The sequence below is a fragment of the Neovison vison genome, chromosome 3 (assembly GCF_020171115.1).
Source record: "Neovison vison isolate M4711 chromosome 3, ASM_NN_V1, whole genome shotgun sequence".
Classification (NCBI taxonomy): Eukaryota; Metazoa; Chordata; class Mammalia; order Carnivora; family Mustelidae; genus Neogale; species Neogale vison.
Genome location: NC_058093.1, coordinates 62,965,550 through 62,981,362, shown reverse-complemented (window position 1 = coordinate 62,981,362; position 15,813 = coordinate 62,965,550). Strand labels below are relative to the sequence as shown.

Sequence of the window (15,813 nt, the reverse complement as noted above, 5' to 3'; positions counted from 1 at the left end):
AATACCAGCGAGAGTTAGGGCTTGAACATATGAATTGGAGGTGGGGGGTGGTCAGTGAGGAAGAAAGGACACAATCTGGTCTACATCAAGTTGAGTTTAATACTGAATGTTGAAATTAAGGTTTATTTATAGTATTATTATAGACAGTTACATATATTATATGTATGTCAAATTTAAGATTATGTAACTGAATTTCAAGCTCTTAACTTTATGTTGGAGACTTAACAGAACTGTAATTATTATTTTAATGGATAACTTCTTCAATTGTTGCTATTCTCATTTTTTATCCACAGGCATGTTTCTGGCTGAACTGATAGAAAAATACTTTGTGTCCCCTACCCTGTTCCGAGTGATCCGGCTCGCCAGGATTGGTCGAATCTTGCGTCTGATCAAAGGGGCCAAGGGGATCCGCACGCTGCTCTTTGCTCTGATGATGTCCCTTCCTGCCTTGTTTAACATCGGCCTCCTGCTCTTCCTGGTCATGTTCATCTACGCCATCTTTGGAATGTCCAACTTTGCCTATGTTAAGAGGGAAGTTGGAATTGATGACATGTTCAACTTTGAGACCTTTGGCAACAGCATGATCTGCCTGTTCCAAATTACCACCTCCGCTGGCTGGGACGGATTGCTGGCACCTATTCTCAACAGTAAACCACCAGATTGCGATCCTAATAAAGTAAACCCTGGAAGCTCAGTTAAGGGAGACTGTGGGAACCCCTCAGTGGGGATTTTCTTTTTTGTGAGTTACATCATCATATCATTTCTGGTTGTGGTGAACATGTACATCGCTGTCATCCTGGAGAACTTCAGTGTTGCTACTGAAGAAAGTGCAGAGCCCCTGAGTGAGGATGACTTCGAGATGTTCTATGAGGTTTGGGAGAAGTTTGATCCTGATGCCACCCAGTTCATGGAATTTGAAAAACTATCTCAGTTTGCAGCCGCTCTCGAACCTCCCCTTAATCTGCCACAACCGAACAAACTCCAGCTCATTGCCATGGATTTGCCCATGGTCAGTGGTGACCGAATCCATTGTCTTGACATCTTATTTGCTTTTACAAAGCGGGTTCTGGGAGAGAGTGGAGAGATGGATGCTCTCCGAATACAGATGGAAGAGCGCTTTATGGCTTCCAACCCATCAAAGGTCTCTTATCAGCCAATAACTACTACTTTAAAACGAAAACAAGAGGAGGTGTCTGCCGTTATTATTCAGCGTGCTTACAGGCGCCACCTCTTAAAGCGAACTGTAAAACAAGCTTCATTTACATATAATAAAAATAAAATCAAAGGTGGGGCTAATCTTCTTGTGAAAGAAGACATGATCATTGACAGAATAAACGAAAACTCAATTACGGAGAAAACTGACCTGACCATGTCCACAGCAGCTTGTCCACCTTCTTATGATCGGGTAACAAAGCCAATCGTGGAAAAACACGAGCAAGAAGGCAAAGATGAAAAAGCCAAAGGGAAATAAATGGAAGCAAATAAGAATAATTGGGTGGCAAATTGTTTACAGCCTGTGAACGTGATGTATTTTTGTCAACAGGACTCCTTGAGGAGGTCAATGCCAAACTGACTGTTTTTACACAAATCTACTCAAGGTCAGTGCCTACACTAAGACAGTGACCCCTTGTCAGAAAACTGTGACTCTGTGTAAAGGGGAGACGACCTCGACAGGAGGTTACTGTTCTCACTACCAGCTGACACTGCTGAAGACAGAGACAAAATGGCTACTCAGACTGTAGGGACCAGTTCAAAGGGGTGCACACCTATAATTTGGGGGTTGTTTAACACGAAACACTTTAGTGTAGTAATAGTATCCACTCTTTGCATTTCAACTGCCACATTTGTCACATTTTTACAAAATCTGTTAGGGGATTCATCTTTTTTTTAATCCATACGTTGTTTATTATATGTGACTATTTTTGTAAATGGGGTTTCTGTTGTGAAATAGACAAAGGGCCTCTTCAACAGGTATGCCACTGGGGGTTAGCGCAATCACACGGCCTCCCATCTGCACAAAGGCGTGGTTTGCATGAGGGCATGCTGCACTTAGAGACCATGCATGAAAAAAAAGTCACAAGGAAAACAATGTGTTCTTAAATTCCATCCATGTTTCTGGGAGGGGTAATTGAGTGATAATTGGAGGTGCTTTGCTGATCTTGTTTTGTCAAATCCAGCTCCCAGACCAAGTAGATCATTATTGGGGGGTAGGCCATTAAATCTTAGCAGGTGCAAACTTCCTTCAACTGTCTGGAGTCATAAATGTTGTGTTTCTGTTTATTGTATTTAAAAAAAAACAAAAAACAAAAAACAATAACAACTGAGAAATGAGCATTGCTTCTCCCCTGAAGACTGAAATGACCAAAAGAACCCTTTCTAAATTTCTGCTTAATCCTGCACTTTGGTTAGCCATCTTCAGCTCAGCAAGGTTGACAACTGTATATGTTAATGAAATGCTATTTATTATGTAAATAGTCATTTTACCCTGTGGTGCACGTTTGGGCAAACAAATAATGACCTAAGCACAGTATTTATTGCATCAAATATGTACCACAAGAAATGTAGAGTGCAAGCTTTACACAGGTAATATAATGTATTCTGTACCATTATAGATAGACTGGATGCTATCAGTGCATGTTTCTATTACCATGCTGCTGTATCTGCTTTCTCCCACTGCTCAGAATCTCATTTATGAGAAACCATATGTCAGTGGTAAAGACAAGGAAATTGTTCAGCAGATCTCATTTCTTTAAGTCATTAAGCAATAGTTTGCAGCACTTTAATAGCTTTTTGGTTATTTTTAAATTTTAAGTGAATAACATATGTTGTATAGCCAGACTGTACAGATATGTTTAAAACAACAACAAACACTGCTTAACCTGTTAAAAAATGTGTTTAGAATTTTATAAGCAAATATAAATACTGTACAAAGTCATTTTATTTTATTTTTCAGCATTATGTATGTAAATATGAAGAGGAAATTATCTTCGGGTTGATATCACAGTCACTTTTCTTACTTTCTGTCCATAATACTTTTTCATGGAAGACATTTGCTAAATAAGAAAAGAAAACAAGACTGGGTAGTTGTAGATTTCTGCTTTTTTATTACATTTGCTAATTCTAGCTTATTTCATAATTTTAAGGGGCAAAATAGGTTCACGAGTCACATCCAAATTATGCTCTGCAATTGGAAAAGGGTATAAAATTTTATTTACATTTTTGGTAGTGCCTGCGCAAGCTAATTGAAGGTAATGCTTGTTTTTCATTTTTGTCCTTTTCTTTCTAACTTTTGTTTATGTTTTCATTTCTTTGGAGTCATGCTGCTCTAGATTGCTCTAAATATAATGCGAGTTCTGCAATTTTTTTCCCACAAAAACAGAGAATAGTAAACTTAAATAGACAATTACATCAGGACATTTTGTGTTTCTTACAGAAGCAAACCATAGGCTCCTCTTTTTCTTAAAATTACTTAGATAAACTGTATTCGTGAACTGCATGCTGGAAAATGCTACTATTACCCTAAATGATGCTAACCAACACTAAAAATGTGCGAAACTAATAAAGATTACATTTTTTATTTTATTGTTTGCCCAGTTACTTTTTGTTAAAAGAATTTTATGAGAAAATGAAGCTATCTTATTCTACAGGTTGGGGGAGAAAGGAAAGTACACACACAAACGGGTCCACCTGAGCTGATAGTAAGAAAACCTGGCATAGAAATGGGACTAGGAGGAATGACCTTCCAGGGGCTACAAGAAGTAGGGTGTGAGCTCTGCTAGAAGGAATGGATACCAGAGCATAAATTGGTGGCTTTAGGTGGAAAAATAGTATGGGAGCCAGAGCAATGGTGGATGGCCCTTTGAGGTTCAAAACAAAGCCCTTAAATCTATATTTACAAAGTTAGAAGTTACCTTGTGGGTATTTTGTTTGCTTCTCTAGAACCATGCTCCATGCTTCTTCATCCTGCTCAGTGGGACGGTGATTTTGTGTATTGCATCACTGAGCTCCATTACCCTCTGGCTCCCAAATGGGAAGCACCAGCAAAGAAAGCACCAGTGGGAGAGAGTGAACTTGGGTATTTATTCCTCAGATTCTTCTTTTTTGAGCTGCTCTCAGTTGGCAAGGGTACATTCAGCAACACGAAGCTATACTTTTGGTCAGACAATCCCATTCTACAACCAAAGCTACTTGGAAGTCTGGTCATCACTCCCCTACTTGTTCCTTTAGACCTGGGGCTGGACTTCCCTATTCCTGGTAGCTTTCCACCCATCTTGCCAACATCCTTTCAAATGGCCCCTTCATGAAAACATTCTGTTTCATCTATCTCTTGTCCGGATGACACAGTAATTACATAACTTACAAAATGGGATCAAAGACAAACATTTGCTGTAGGTCAGCTTAGACAATCTAACTGGCTATGGTAGATGAAGGAACAGGAATTGGGGGGAACTACAACAAAGTCAAGCAAAGAATTCCATTCTTGGAGATCATTTTATTTTGCCAGAAAGGTTGCCATAGTGGTCCCAATAGTAAGACTGACAGTCTAAAAAACTTATCTAAATGTATAAGGAAAGGGAAGCCTTCACTTGTCATCAGGTAGTACAATCTCTATTATGAAGCTAGAAGGGGGGACACGGCCTTGATGGGGAAGGGAGCACTCATGCACAGTGCTTCTCCTATTCTTCTACACTTTCTGATTTATCTCTTCATAATAGCATGAAAATTAATTCTGATTTATTAGTGGCTGAAAATAACTTCCTGTTTCCAACCAACACAAATAAGGATTATAGGAGAATCTCTATAGTTTTTTTTTACAGTCCATATCCACACCACACTTACCGGTATTTTTTCCAAATATAAAAAGTACTGGTGAAACATAATCATAAGTTACCGTATTCCTTTTGATTATTTTGCACAATATTTGTCATGCCATAAAGTAATATAATGCTCAAGGAATAATGTATCACATCAGTGGAACAAAGACCCTATCTTAAAGGGGGTTCCCACTGTCCAAATCAGGGGAAATTTGAGAAACAAATAATGATAGTAGTGACTTATAACTTATTTAATAAAATAAGAATCCATAAGTATACACTGATATAAATAAATGGAAAAAAGCAAAATCTCTTTCTTACAGATGAAAGTCAACTAACAAGTATAGGAGAAATACTGGAGTTAGAAAATCACCATTTGGCAACTGTGATAATGACAACTGATTCATGCAAGAATAACGAACACTAAACTCATGAATGAAAGTTTGACGGGAAATTAGAAAATTACATTGTCTCAAAGTATCTCTTTTTCATTAATTAAAAATTTTTAAGAAGCTGATAGTAAGAAAACCTGGCATAGAAATGGGACTAGGAGGAATGAGTGTCTAAGCTGACCTACAGCAAATGTTTCTTCAGTGGAGAAACCCAGAAGATACTACTTTCAAGTATTTCATCAATTACAGGACCAACTATACTGAAAAAGATACATCCCTTCTTAGTATCAAGAAATATCTTAGTGATAAGGAAAATCAAATTGAGGACATTCTGAAAAATAATTGAATTGAATTCTTCAAAATGTTAAGGTCATGAAAAACAAAGAAAGGTCAGGAACTGCCTGAGGTTGAAGAGCTATGAGAACTAAACACAATCCGTGATTCTGTATTGGATACTAGACTGGAAGAATAACATTGATTATGGATATTGTTGGGGAAACTAAGTTTGAATATGGACTGTTGGTTAATTATTAGTATTATGAAAGTTGATTTTTCTCATTTTGTTAAGTCTAATGCAGTTACTACACAACTATAAGTAATGTCCTTCTTCTTGGAAAATGCACACTAAAGTATTTGAGGGTGAATAGGATGATATCTGCAACTCACCCTCAAAATGTGTTCAAAGGAAAATGAATTATGTGTGTATGTGTATATTTAATATATAGATAGATATAGAAATAGCTGTGGTATATCTTTGGGGAAAGGAGGAGTTTTTTGTTCCTGTTGAGTTATTGAAGTGTGTATGTATGTATGTTCACTCTATCATTTGTTTTTTGTGTCCTAGAATTGATTTTGACCCTCAAAATTAGAAATCCTACCTCTAATTACTTCAATGAACACTGTATTCTAACTACAATTTTTTTTCCTGGAAGTCGTCTTTCTGAAGTCACTTAATTGAATACATTTCTTGCCTTTATGATAATCCTTATATTTTCAAAAAAAGAAGACTTTAAAATAAATATATGACCTAATGGTTAAGACATCTGTATTTGAAACTAGACATACCTAAATCAGAGCTTTATGATCTAAACTCTGGTGATTTTATCCTTATCATAAGAGAAAGTGGCCTATTGGTGATCTGAGCTGGGACCAAGGCATTGCAGGTATAAATTAATAGCCCAAACAAAGTTCCACAGACCAGCACCCCCATGACAAGGTTTTCATATGTCAAGAGTTAAGCCAGAAAATTAAGAATAATGTCATAAATATTTATAAAGCTTAATATATTAAATTTAAATATTATATTGGAAAATTGTGTCTTTTATACTATTTTCAAACACTAAAATCATTTTTATGTTAATTTTTTTTTTTTTAGAAATTAACTATGAACCTGGGGGGCTCAGTCATTTGAGCACCTGACTCTTGATTCCCACTCAGGTCTTGATCTCAGGGTCCTGGGATCAAGCCCTGCCTTAGACTCTACACTAAGCATGGAGTCTGCTTGAGATTCTCTCTTTCCCTCTCCCTCTTCCCCTCCCCTGCTTGCTCACACTCAAGCACTCTCTCTCTCTAGTACACAAATTAAAAAAAAGTAAATTACAGTGAGAATAAATAATAGTGACTTATGTGATATTTTACTTGGACAGATTAAAAATTGGTGACTTTGTGTTGGTCATCTCATTTATATTTTACATGAATTCAAAAGTCTAGGAACCATTGGGGTAGACAAGTACTACCTGACCTCATAAATTTGTGTTCATATGTGTGTGCCATAAAGTTCACCTTAGAACTATAGAAACTGTATTAAAGACAGCAAATATGTCCTGTAATTGCACATTCTATCATATGTGCCCTGGAATTTCATATCATTATAAGAAAAGAAATGTTTCTCAATCACCATGAATATATTAAAATATTTATAATCAAAAAATATTATTGCTTCAATCAGGTGCAGCTGATAGTACTGTTCTTCCTGGAACATGGAAATATTTTTTGAGGTTATCAATGAACATTGATTCAATCAGTGTGGCAGCAAAGGCACTGGAGAAGGAAAATACACCAGGCAATTCAGTGTTGCTGGAGGAGTTGCATCACCAAGAAATGCTTGCCATCACAGCTGAATAATCCGCAGACCAACTGTATACTCAGTGTTGCTCAAGTGCTTTATCCTCCCCTCAGAACCCTCCTCATATTTGCGGAGAGCTCTGCCTCTTACTCACCAAGAAACATGATGACACTGTCATGAACATCCTCAAATTCTTTCCTATCCAGTGAAAAAGGTCTTCCTTCCCTCCCTTTCCCTTCTCTTCCCTTCCCTTCCCTTTTCCTTTCTTCCCTTAAATTCCCTTCTTTGCTCCTTGTCTTTGCTTTCCTTCCTTTCCCCTTCCTTCTTTCTTCTCTTCCTTCACCTGTCTGGAGATAATTTCTTCCCATTCATTTTTACACACTTTGATACTTTGCTCCATAAGCAATTTACCTTCTCTCATATCTTTAGTCTCTCTTTTTGATTGATCCTTTCTGTCAGGTTTTGCACTTTCAAAACTGGTTCTTCTGATCTTGAAAACTAACTTTGCTCAAATCTGATGCGTCTTTACACACTGTCACATTATCTCAGTCCTTTAATTGATTCCTTCTGAAATCAGGGTTCTGTATTCACCACCTTCACTCTTACCTAAAATTAAATGAAATACAGGGGCATCTGGGTGGCTTAGCGGGTTAAAGCCACTGCCTTGGCTCAGATCATGATCCCAGGGTCCTGGATCGAACCCCACATTGGGCTCTCTGCTCAGTAGGGAGCCTGCTTCCCTCTCTCTCTCTCTCTCTGCCTGCCTCTCTGCCAACGTGTGATCTGTCAAATAAATAGACAAATAAAACCTTAAAAAAAAAAAGTGCCTGCTAGTCCTAACCTCTCTCAACGTCTCCAAAATCAAAAAAAAAAAAAAAAAAAAAAAAAGAAAAAGAAAAAGAAAGAAAAGACAGAAAGAAAGAAAGGAAGAAAGAAAGAAAAACATGTCCCAGTCATGTTGATGAGAAAACTTGGCTGTGAATAATCTTGTTGGGGGCACCTGGCTGGCCCAGTTGGTAGAGCATGTGACTCTTGATCTCAGGGCTGTAAGTCTGAACCCTATGTTGGGTGTAGAGATTACTTTAAAAAAAATCTTGTTGACATAAGCACATTGAGTTTTCTTTTTTTTTTTTTTTTTTTTTTCCCAATTTATTTATTTTCAGAAAAACAGTATTCATTATTTTTTCACCACACCCAGTGCTCCATGCAAGCCGTGCCCTCTATAATACCCACCACCTGGTACCCCAACCGCCCACCCCCCCCCCCGCCACTTCAAACCCCTCAGACTGTTTTTCAGAGTCCATAGTCTCTCATGGTTCACCTCCCCTTCCAATTTACCCAAATTCCCTACTACTCTCTAACGCCCCTTGTCCTCCATGCTATTGGTTATGCTCCACAAATGAGTGAAACCATATGATAATTGACTCTCTCTGCTTGACTGATTTCACTCAGCATAATCTCTTCCAGTCCCGTCCATGTTGCTACAAAAGTTGGATATTCGTCCTTTCTGATGGAGGCATAATACTCCATAGTGTATATGGACCACATCTTCCTTATCCATTCATCCGTTGAAGGGCATCTTGGTTCTTTCCATAGTTTGGCGACTGTGGCCATTGCTGCTATAAACATTGGGGTACAGATGGCCCTTCTTTTCACGACATCTGTATCTTTGGGGTAAATACCCAGGAGTGCAATTGCAGGGTCGTAGGGAAGCTCTATTTTTAATTTCTTGAGGAATCTCCACACTGTTCTCCAAAGAGGCTGCACCAACTTGCATTCCCACCAACAGTGTAAGAGGGTTCCCCTTTCTCCACATCCTCTCCAACACATGTTGTTTCCTGTTTTGTTAATTTTGGCCATTCTAACTGGTGTAAGGTGATATCTCAATGTGGTTTTAATTTGAATCTCCCTGAGGGCTAATGATGATGAGCATTTTTTCATGTGTCTGATAGCCATTTGTATTTCTTGATTGGAGAAGTGTCTGTTCATATCTTCTGCCCATTTTTTGATGTGTTTGTCTGTTTCGTGTGGGTTGAGTTTGAGGAGTTCATTATAGATCCTGGATATCAACCTTTTGTCTGTACTGTCATTTGCAAATATCTTCTCCCATTCCGTGGGTTGCCTCTTTGTTTTTTTGACTGTTTCCTTTGCTGTGCAGAAGCTTTTGATTTTGATGAAGTCCCAGAAGTTTATTTTCGCTTTTGTTTCCTTTGCCTTTGGAGACGTATCTTGAAAGAAGTTGCTGTGGCTGATATCGAAGAGATTACTGCCTATGTTCTCCTCTAAGATTCTGATAGATTCCTGTCTCACGTTGAGGTCTTTTATCCATTTTGAGTTGATCTTTGTGTACGGTGTAAGAGAATGGTCGAGTTTCATTCTTCTACATATAGCTGTCCAGTTTTCCCAGCACCATTTATTGAAGAGACTGTCTTTTTTCCACTGTATATTTTTCCTGTTTTGTCGAAGATTAATTGACCGTAGAGTTGAGGGTCCATATCAGGGCTCTCTACTCTGTTCCACTGGTCTATGTGTCTGTTTTTATGCCAGTACCATGCTGTCTTGGTGATCACAGCTTTGTAATAAAGCTTGAAATCAGGTAAGGTGATGCCGCCAGCTTTATTTTTGTTTTTCAACGTTTCCTTAGCGATTCGGGGTCTCTTCTGATTCCATACAAATTTTAGGATTATTTGCTCCAGCTCTTTGAAGAATGCCGGTGGAATTTTGATCAGAATGGCATTAAAAGTATAGATTGCTCTAGGCAGTATAGACATTTTAACGATGTTTATTCTTCCGATCCAAGAGCATGGAATGGTCTTCCATCTTTTTGTGTCTTCTTCAATTTCTTTCATGAGTGTTCTATAGTTCCTCAAGTATAGATCCTTTACCTCTTTAGTTAGGTTTATTCCCAGGTATCTTATGGTTCTTGGTGCTATAGTAAATGGAATCGATTCTCTAATTTCCCTTTCTGTATTTTCATTGTTAGTGTATAAGAAAGCCACTGATTTCTGCACATTGACTTTGTATCCTGCCACGCTGCTGAATTGCTGTATGAGTTCTAGTAGTTTGGGGGTGGAGTCTTTTGGGTTTTCCATATAAAGAATCATGTCATCTGCGAAGAGAGAGAGTTTGACTTCTTCATTACCAATTTGGATACCTTTTATTTCTCTCTGTTGTCTGATTGCTGTTGCTAGGACTTCTAATACTATGTTGAACAAGAGTGGTGAAAGTGGGCATCCTTGTCTTGTTCCTGATCCCAACGGGAAGGCTGCAAGCTTTTTCCCATTGAGGATGATATTTGCTGTGGGTCTTTCATAGATAGATTTGATGAGGTTCAGGAATGTTCCCTCTATCCCTATACTTTGAAGCGTTTTAATCAGGAACGGATGTTGGATTTTGTCAAATGCTTTTTCTGCATCAATTGAGAGGACCATGTGGTTCTTCTCTCTTCTCATATTAATTTGTTGTATCACATTGATTGATTTACGAATGTTGAACCATCCTTGTAGCCCAGGGATGAATCCCACCTGATCATGGTGGATAGTCTTTTTAATGTGTTGTTGGATCCTGTTGGCTAGGATCTTGTTGAGAATCTTAGCATCCATATTCATCAGTGATATTGGTCTGAAATTCTCCTTTTTGGTATGGTCCTTGCCTGGTTTGGGGATCAGGGTAATGCTGGCTTCATAGAAAGAGTCTGGAAGTTTTCCTTCTGCTTCAATTTTTTGAAACAGCTTCAGGAGAATAGGGGTTATTTCTTCTTGGAAGGTTTGGTAGAATTCCCCAGGGAATCCGTCAGGTCCTGGGCTCTTGTTTTTTGGGAGATTTTTGATCACTGCTTCAATCTCGTTATTAGATATTGGTCTATTCAGGTTGTCGATTTCTTCCTGGTTCAATTTTGGTAGTTTATATTTTTCCAGGAATGCATCCATTTCATCTAGGTTGCTAAGCTTATTGGCATATAACTGTTCGTAGTAACTTCTGATGATTGTTTCTACTTCCTTGGTGTTAGTTGTGATCTCTCCCCTTTCATTCATAATTTTATGAATTTGGGATTTCTCTCTTTTCTTTTGGATTAGTGTAGCCAGTGGCTTATCGATCTTATTGATTCTTTCAAAAAACCAGCTTCTAGTTTCATTGATACGTTCTACTGTATCTCTGGTTTCTCCCTCATTGATCTCAGCTCTAATCTTGATGATTTCCCTTCTTATGTGTGGAGTTGGTTTGATTTGTTGTTGATCCTCCAGTTCTTTAAGGTGTAGAGACAGCTGGTGTGTTCTGGATTTTTCAATTTTTTTGAGCAAGGCTTGGATGGCTATATATTTTCCCCTTAGGACCGCCTTTGCTGTATCCCATAGGTTTTGGACCGAAGTGTCTTCATTCTCATTGGTTTCCATGAATTGTTTCAGTTCTTCTTTGATCTCCTGGTTGATCCAAGCATTCTTAAGCAAGGTGGTCTTTAGCTTCCAGGTGTTTGAGTTCCTTCGGAACTTTTCCTTGTGATTGAGCTCCAGTTTCAAAGCATTGTGATCTGAGAATATGCAGGGAATAATCTCAGTCTTTTGGTATCGGCTGAGTCCTGATTTGTGACCCAGTATGTGGTCTATTCTGGAGAAGGTTCCATGTGCACTTGAGAAGAATGAGTATTCTGCTGTTTTAGGGTGGAATGTTCTGTATATATCTATGAGGTCCATCTGGTCCAATGTGTCGTTCAATGCTCTTGTTTCTTTATTGATTTTCAAGCACATTGAGTTTTCAATGTGTTTTGCTGACTTTTATCAATAAATTATGAGGAAAAGATGAAAATACTTACAAAACATAGTTACAGGAACAAAGAACATTACCCACATGGAGCAAAGATGTACATATTCTGTTTCGGGTTATCATGAATTACATCTTCTCTATTTAATTCTTACTTAGAAGGGAAAGACATCCACAGAACTATTCAACTGTTAACTGTTGCATTTTGTTTGTTTTGTTTTCTAGGAATGTAGCCTTTATGTATAAGGGATGGAGACCAAAAAGGTTTTTTTTTTCTCCAAGTTTTTATTTAAATTCCAGGTAGTTAACATGTAGTGTAATAGTAGTTTCAGGTGTACAATTTAGTGACTCAACACAAACATACAACACCTGGTCCTCATCACAAGTGCCCTCCTTAATTCCCATCACCTATTTAACCCATCCCCCACCCACCCACCTCCCCTCTGGTAATCCTCAGTTTGTTCTCTGTAGTTAAGAGTTTGTTTCTTGGTTTGCCTCCCTTTTCCCCATGTCCATTTGTTTAGTTTCTTAAAGTCTATGTGTGAGTGAAATTGTATGGTATTTGTCTTCCTCCGACTTACTTCATTTAGCATAACCTCTCTAGCTCCATCCATGTTTTTGCAAATGGCAAGATTTCATTCTTTTTTATGGCTGAGTAATAATACATTATACGAATATATCTCACCTTTTTTATCCATTCATCAGTTGAGGGACATTTGGGCTCTTTCCATAATTTGGCTATTGTTAATAATGCTGCTATAAACATTGAAGTGCATGTATATCTTTGAATTAATATTTTTGTGTCCTTTGAGTAAATACCTAGTAGTGCAATTCCTGGGGTAATTCTATTTTTAATTTTTTGAGGAACTTTCATGTCTTCCAGAGTGGCTGTACCAGTTTCATTCCTATCAATAGGATAAGAGGGTTTCCCTTTCTCCATATCCTTGTCAAAACCTGTTGGGTTAATTTGAGCCATTCTGACAAGTGTGGGGGTATACCTCATTATAGTTTTGATTTGTATTTCTCTGATGATGAGTGATGTTGAGCATCTTTTCACATGTCTGTTGGTCATCTGGATATCTTTGGAAAAATGTCTACTCAAGTTTTCTGCCCATTTAAAAAAAATTATTTATTTGACAGAGACAGAGACAGAGAGAGGAGAGCACACACTAGTAGGGGGAGTATCAGGCAGAGGGAGAGGGAGAAGTAGGCTCCCACAGAGCACAGGGAGCCCGAGGTGGGACTTGATCTCAGGACTCCGGGATCACAACCTGAGCCAAAGGCAGTCGCTTAATCAAATGAGCAACCCAGGTGCCCTGTTTTCTACCCATTTTTAACTGGATTATGTATTTTGGGGGTGTTGAGTTTTATAAGTCCTTTATATATTTTGGATACCAACCCTTTATCGGATATGTCATTTGTAAATATTTTCCTATTACTTACAGGAAGTTGTATTTTAAGCGTAAATTTTTCATGAAAAAATGTATTATTATAGAAAGTTTAATTTGCTCATTAAGATATTAGTGAATTCACTATCCTGTGCTAAAGTTGCCAAAATGTATGTGTGGGGGGGGGCCGATGTTTTGGGAAAGCATTAAGATATAGGTTTTATCTTTCTTCATCAAGCTGTTTGATAGAAATTGTGGCTCTAACAGATTCAAATACCACCCAGTGCTGATACTTACTCTTCCAAAATGCCTTCTTTCTCTCTTTAATGCTCTCAGATCTGGGTCCTAGTCCTGCCAGACTACAATTAGCCAAATTCAATGATCTTTATTTAGTTGTAATCATATTTGACAGATTATTAGAATTTGGTGTTGATCATCATCAACACTTCCTTTATTGAACTGCATCTTCTTTTGCCTTCCATAAACTATTTTTTATCTCTTCCTACATTTTAGAATCTTTGCCTTTACCATTTAATTAACTTTTCCTCTCCTTTTGTATTTACACAACACCCTCAGCCTTTTTGCTGAGCTGATGTTGCAATTTCAACTTTCTTTTGGTCTTTTATCCTTGCATGTTCAACTATCACTTTCTACTTAATAAGACCAAAGTGATCTGAACACATTCTATTCCTCTCAGCCACCAACAAAACTACCCAGAAGTCGACCTGCTTTCTCAGTATCTGTTATTGTGGGTTATCCTTCTAGTTCAGCAAAGTAAGTAAGTATGGGTAATGGAGTATACACAGGGATGGATGAGTAACTTTATGGGAGGATACAGGAACAATTACGACAGTGAATCCTGGCCTGGGTTTGAAGAATAAGAGGAGCAGGGCAGCCTGAGGGGCAGAAACATTATAGAATAGTGGTCAAAGGGATAGATTCCGGAGCCAGATTGCCTGGATTCAATTACCAACTCTACTGCTTACTAGCTGAACAACCTTGAACAGTTTCTTAACCCTTTGTCCTCTCAGTTTTGTCATTTGTAAAGCGGTAATAAAAATTTTTATGAGGATCAGGTTGTGATCCCGGAGTCCTGAGATCAAGTTTATGAGTTAATACAAATGAAGTTATTAGATCAATAGTTCCAAGCATATAGCAATTACTATTCACATGTTCACCCAGTTGATGATCACTAAGACACATATGGAAATGGGAAATGGCATAGCACGTTCAGAGCATTCACAATAAAGTGAAAAGTGAGTATTTTTTTAAAAAGGTTTTATTTACTTATTTGAGAGGCAGAGAGAGTGAGTGAGAGAGAGAGAGCACAACCAGGGTGGAGGGGCGCAGAAGGAGAAGAAGAAGCAGACTCTTCTGCTGGGCAGGGAACCTGAGACAGAGCTGGTTTCCAGGACCATGGGATCATGACCCGAGCCAAAGGCAGATGCTTAATGGACTGAACAACCCAGATGCCCCGAAAAGGGAGTATTGACAGCAACTGAGAGGCAAGCAGGGGTCTGATAATAAACGGCCCTAAGTACAGGTCAGGGCTTTGGCTCCAATGTATGGTGATGAAGAGTCATTAAGACATTTGTGCAATAAATGAAGGTAGAAGTGAAGATTCTAGAGAAGATTTGACTTTAAGGAAAAGGAAACAAAGTAGAGACATAATTTAAGACACTACTGGGAGAATACAGGCAAGCAATGATGAGACACTGTTAGCCTTATAGACCTTCCTCATCTCACTTCCTCCCTACTGAAACTCAACTCCCACTTTGGGTTTCAGTGATAGCTCCCTTGTAGCTTATCACTGCAAGAGAATTTCCTCTCCTATGAGCTTCCATGGGATTTTGATGTACATGTACAAACCCAAACAGTTTTGAGAGTTCTATTAGGAGGAGGGGGAGACCATTAACAATTATGCAGAAACAACAGGCATAAACACTGACTCTTCCAGTCAAACCAAGACATAAGATCACCTCATATATGTCATTCATATGGCACTTAAGCTGCAAGGATGCAATGGTTTGGAATGTGGTTGTTTCCTCCGACCACCCTCCCTCTCTACTTCCACCTCAGGAACACACACAGCGGATAATGTCTGATAGGCAGAGACTGGCTTTAAATGCCTTTTATTCTCTGTAGTGCTTTGCACATAGAATGTTTTCAGTAGGTATTTAGCAAATGAACAAATTAATTTTTAGCTTTGCTCAAAACAGTTCTATTTTCAAGAGTTATTTATCCCTCTAAGATATTTTCCTCTTATATATTATAATATCATTATAAATTGTGGCTCTAACAGATTCAAATACCACCCAGTGCCTACTTATTCTTCCAAAACACCTTCTTTCTCTCTTTAATGCTCTCAAATCTGGGTCCTATTCCTGCCAGGCTAC

General features: G+C 38.3%; 1 protein-coding gene across 4 annotated transcripts in view; it reads left to right on the top strand.

The window, feature by feature from the left end:
• LOC122902553 (sodium channel protein type 1 subunit alpha) overlaps positions 1–3,582 on the top strand; it is a 143,537-nt gene extending 139,955 nt beyond the window's left edge. For all 4 annotated transcript variants that reach the window (XM_044242257.1, XM_044242256.1, XM_044242254.1 and 1 more), the window contains exon 27: positions 294–3,582. In XM_044242257.1, coding sequence (XP_044098192.1) covers positions 294–1,471 — 1,178 coding nt within the window. In that variant the 3' untranslated portion in view covers positions 1,472–3,582. The remainder of the gene's footprint in view (positions 1–293) is intronic.
• Positions 3,583–15,813: the final 12,231 nt, after the last annotated feature.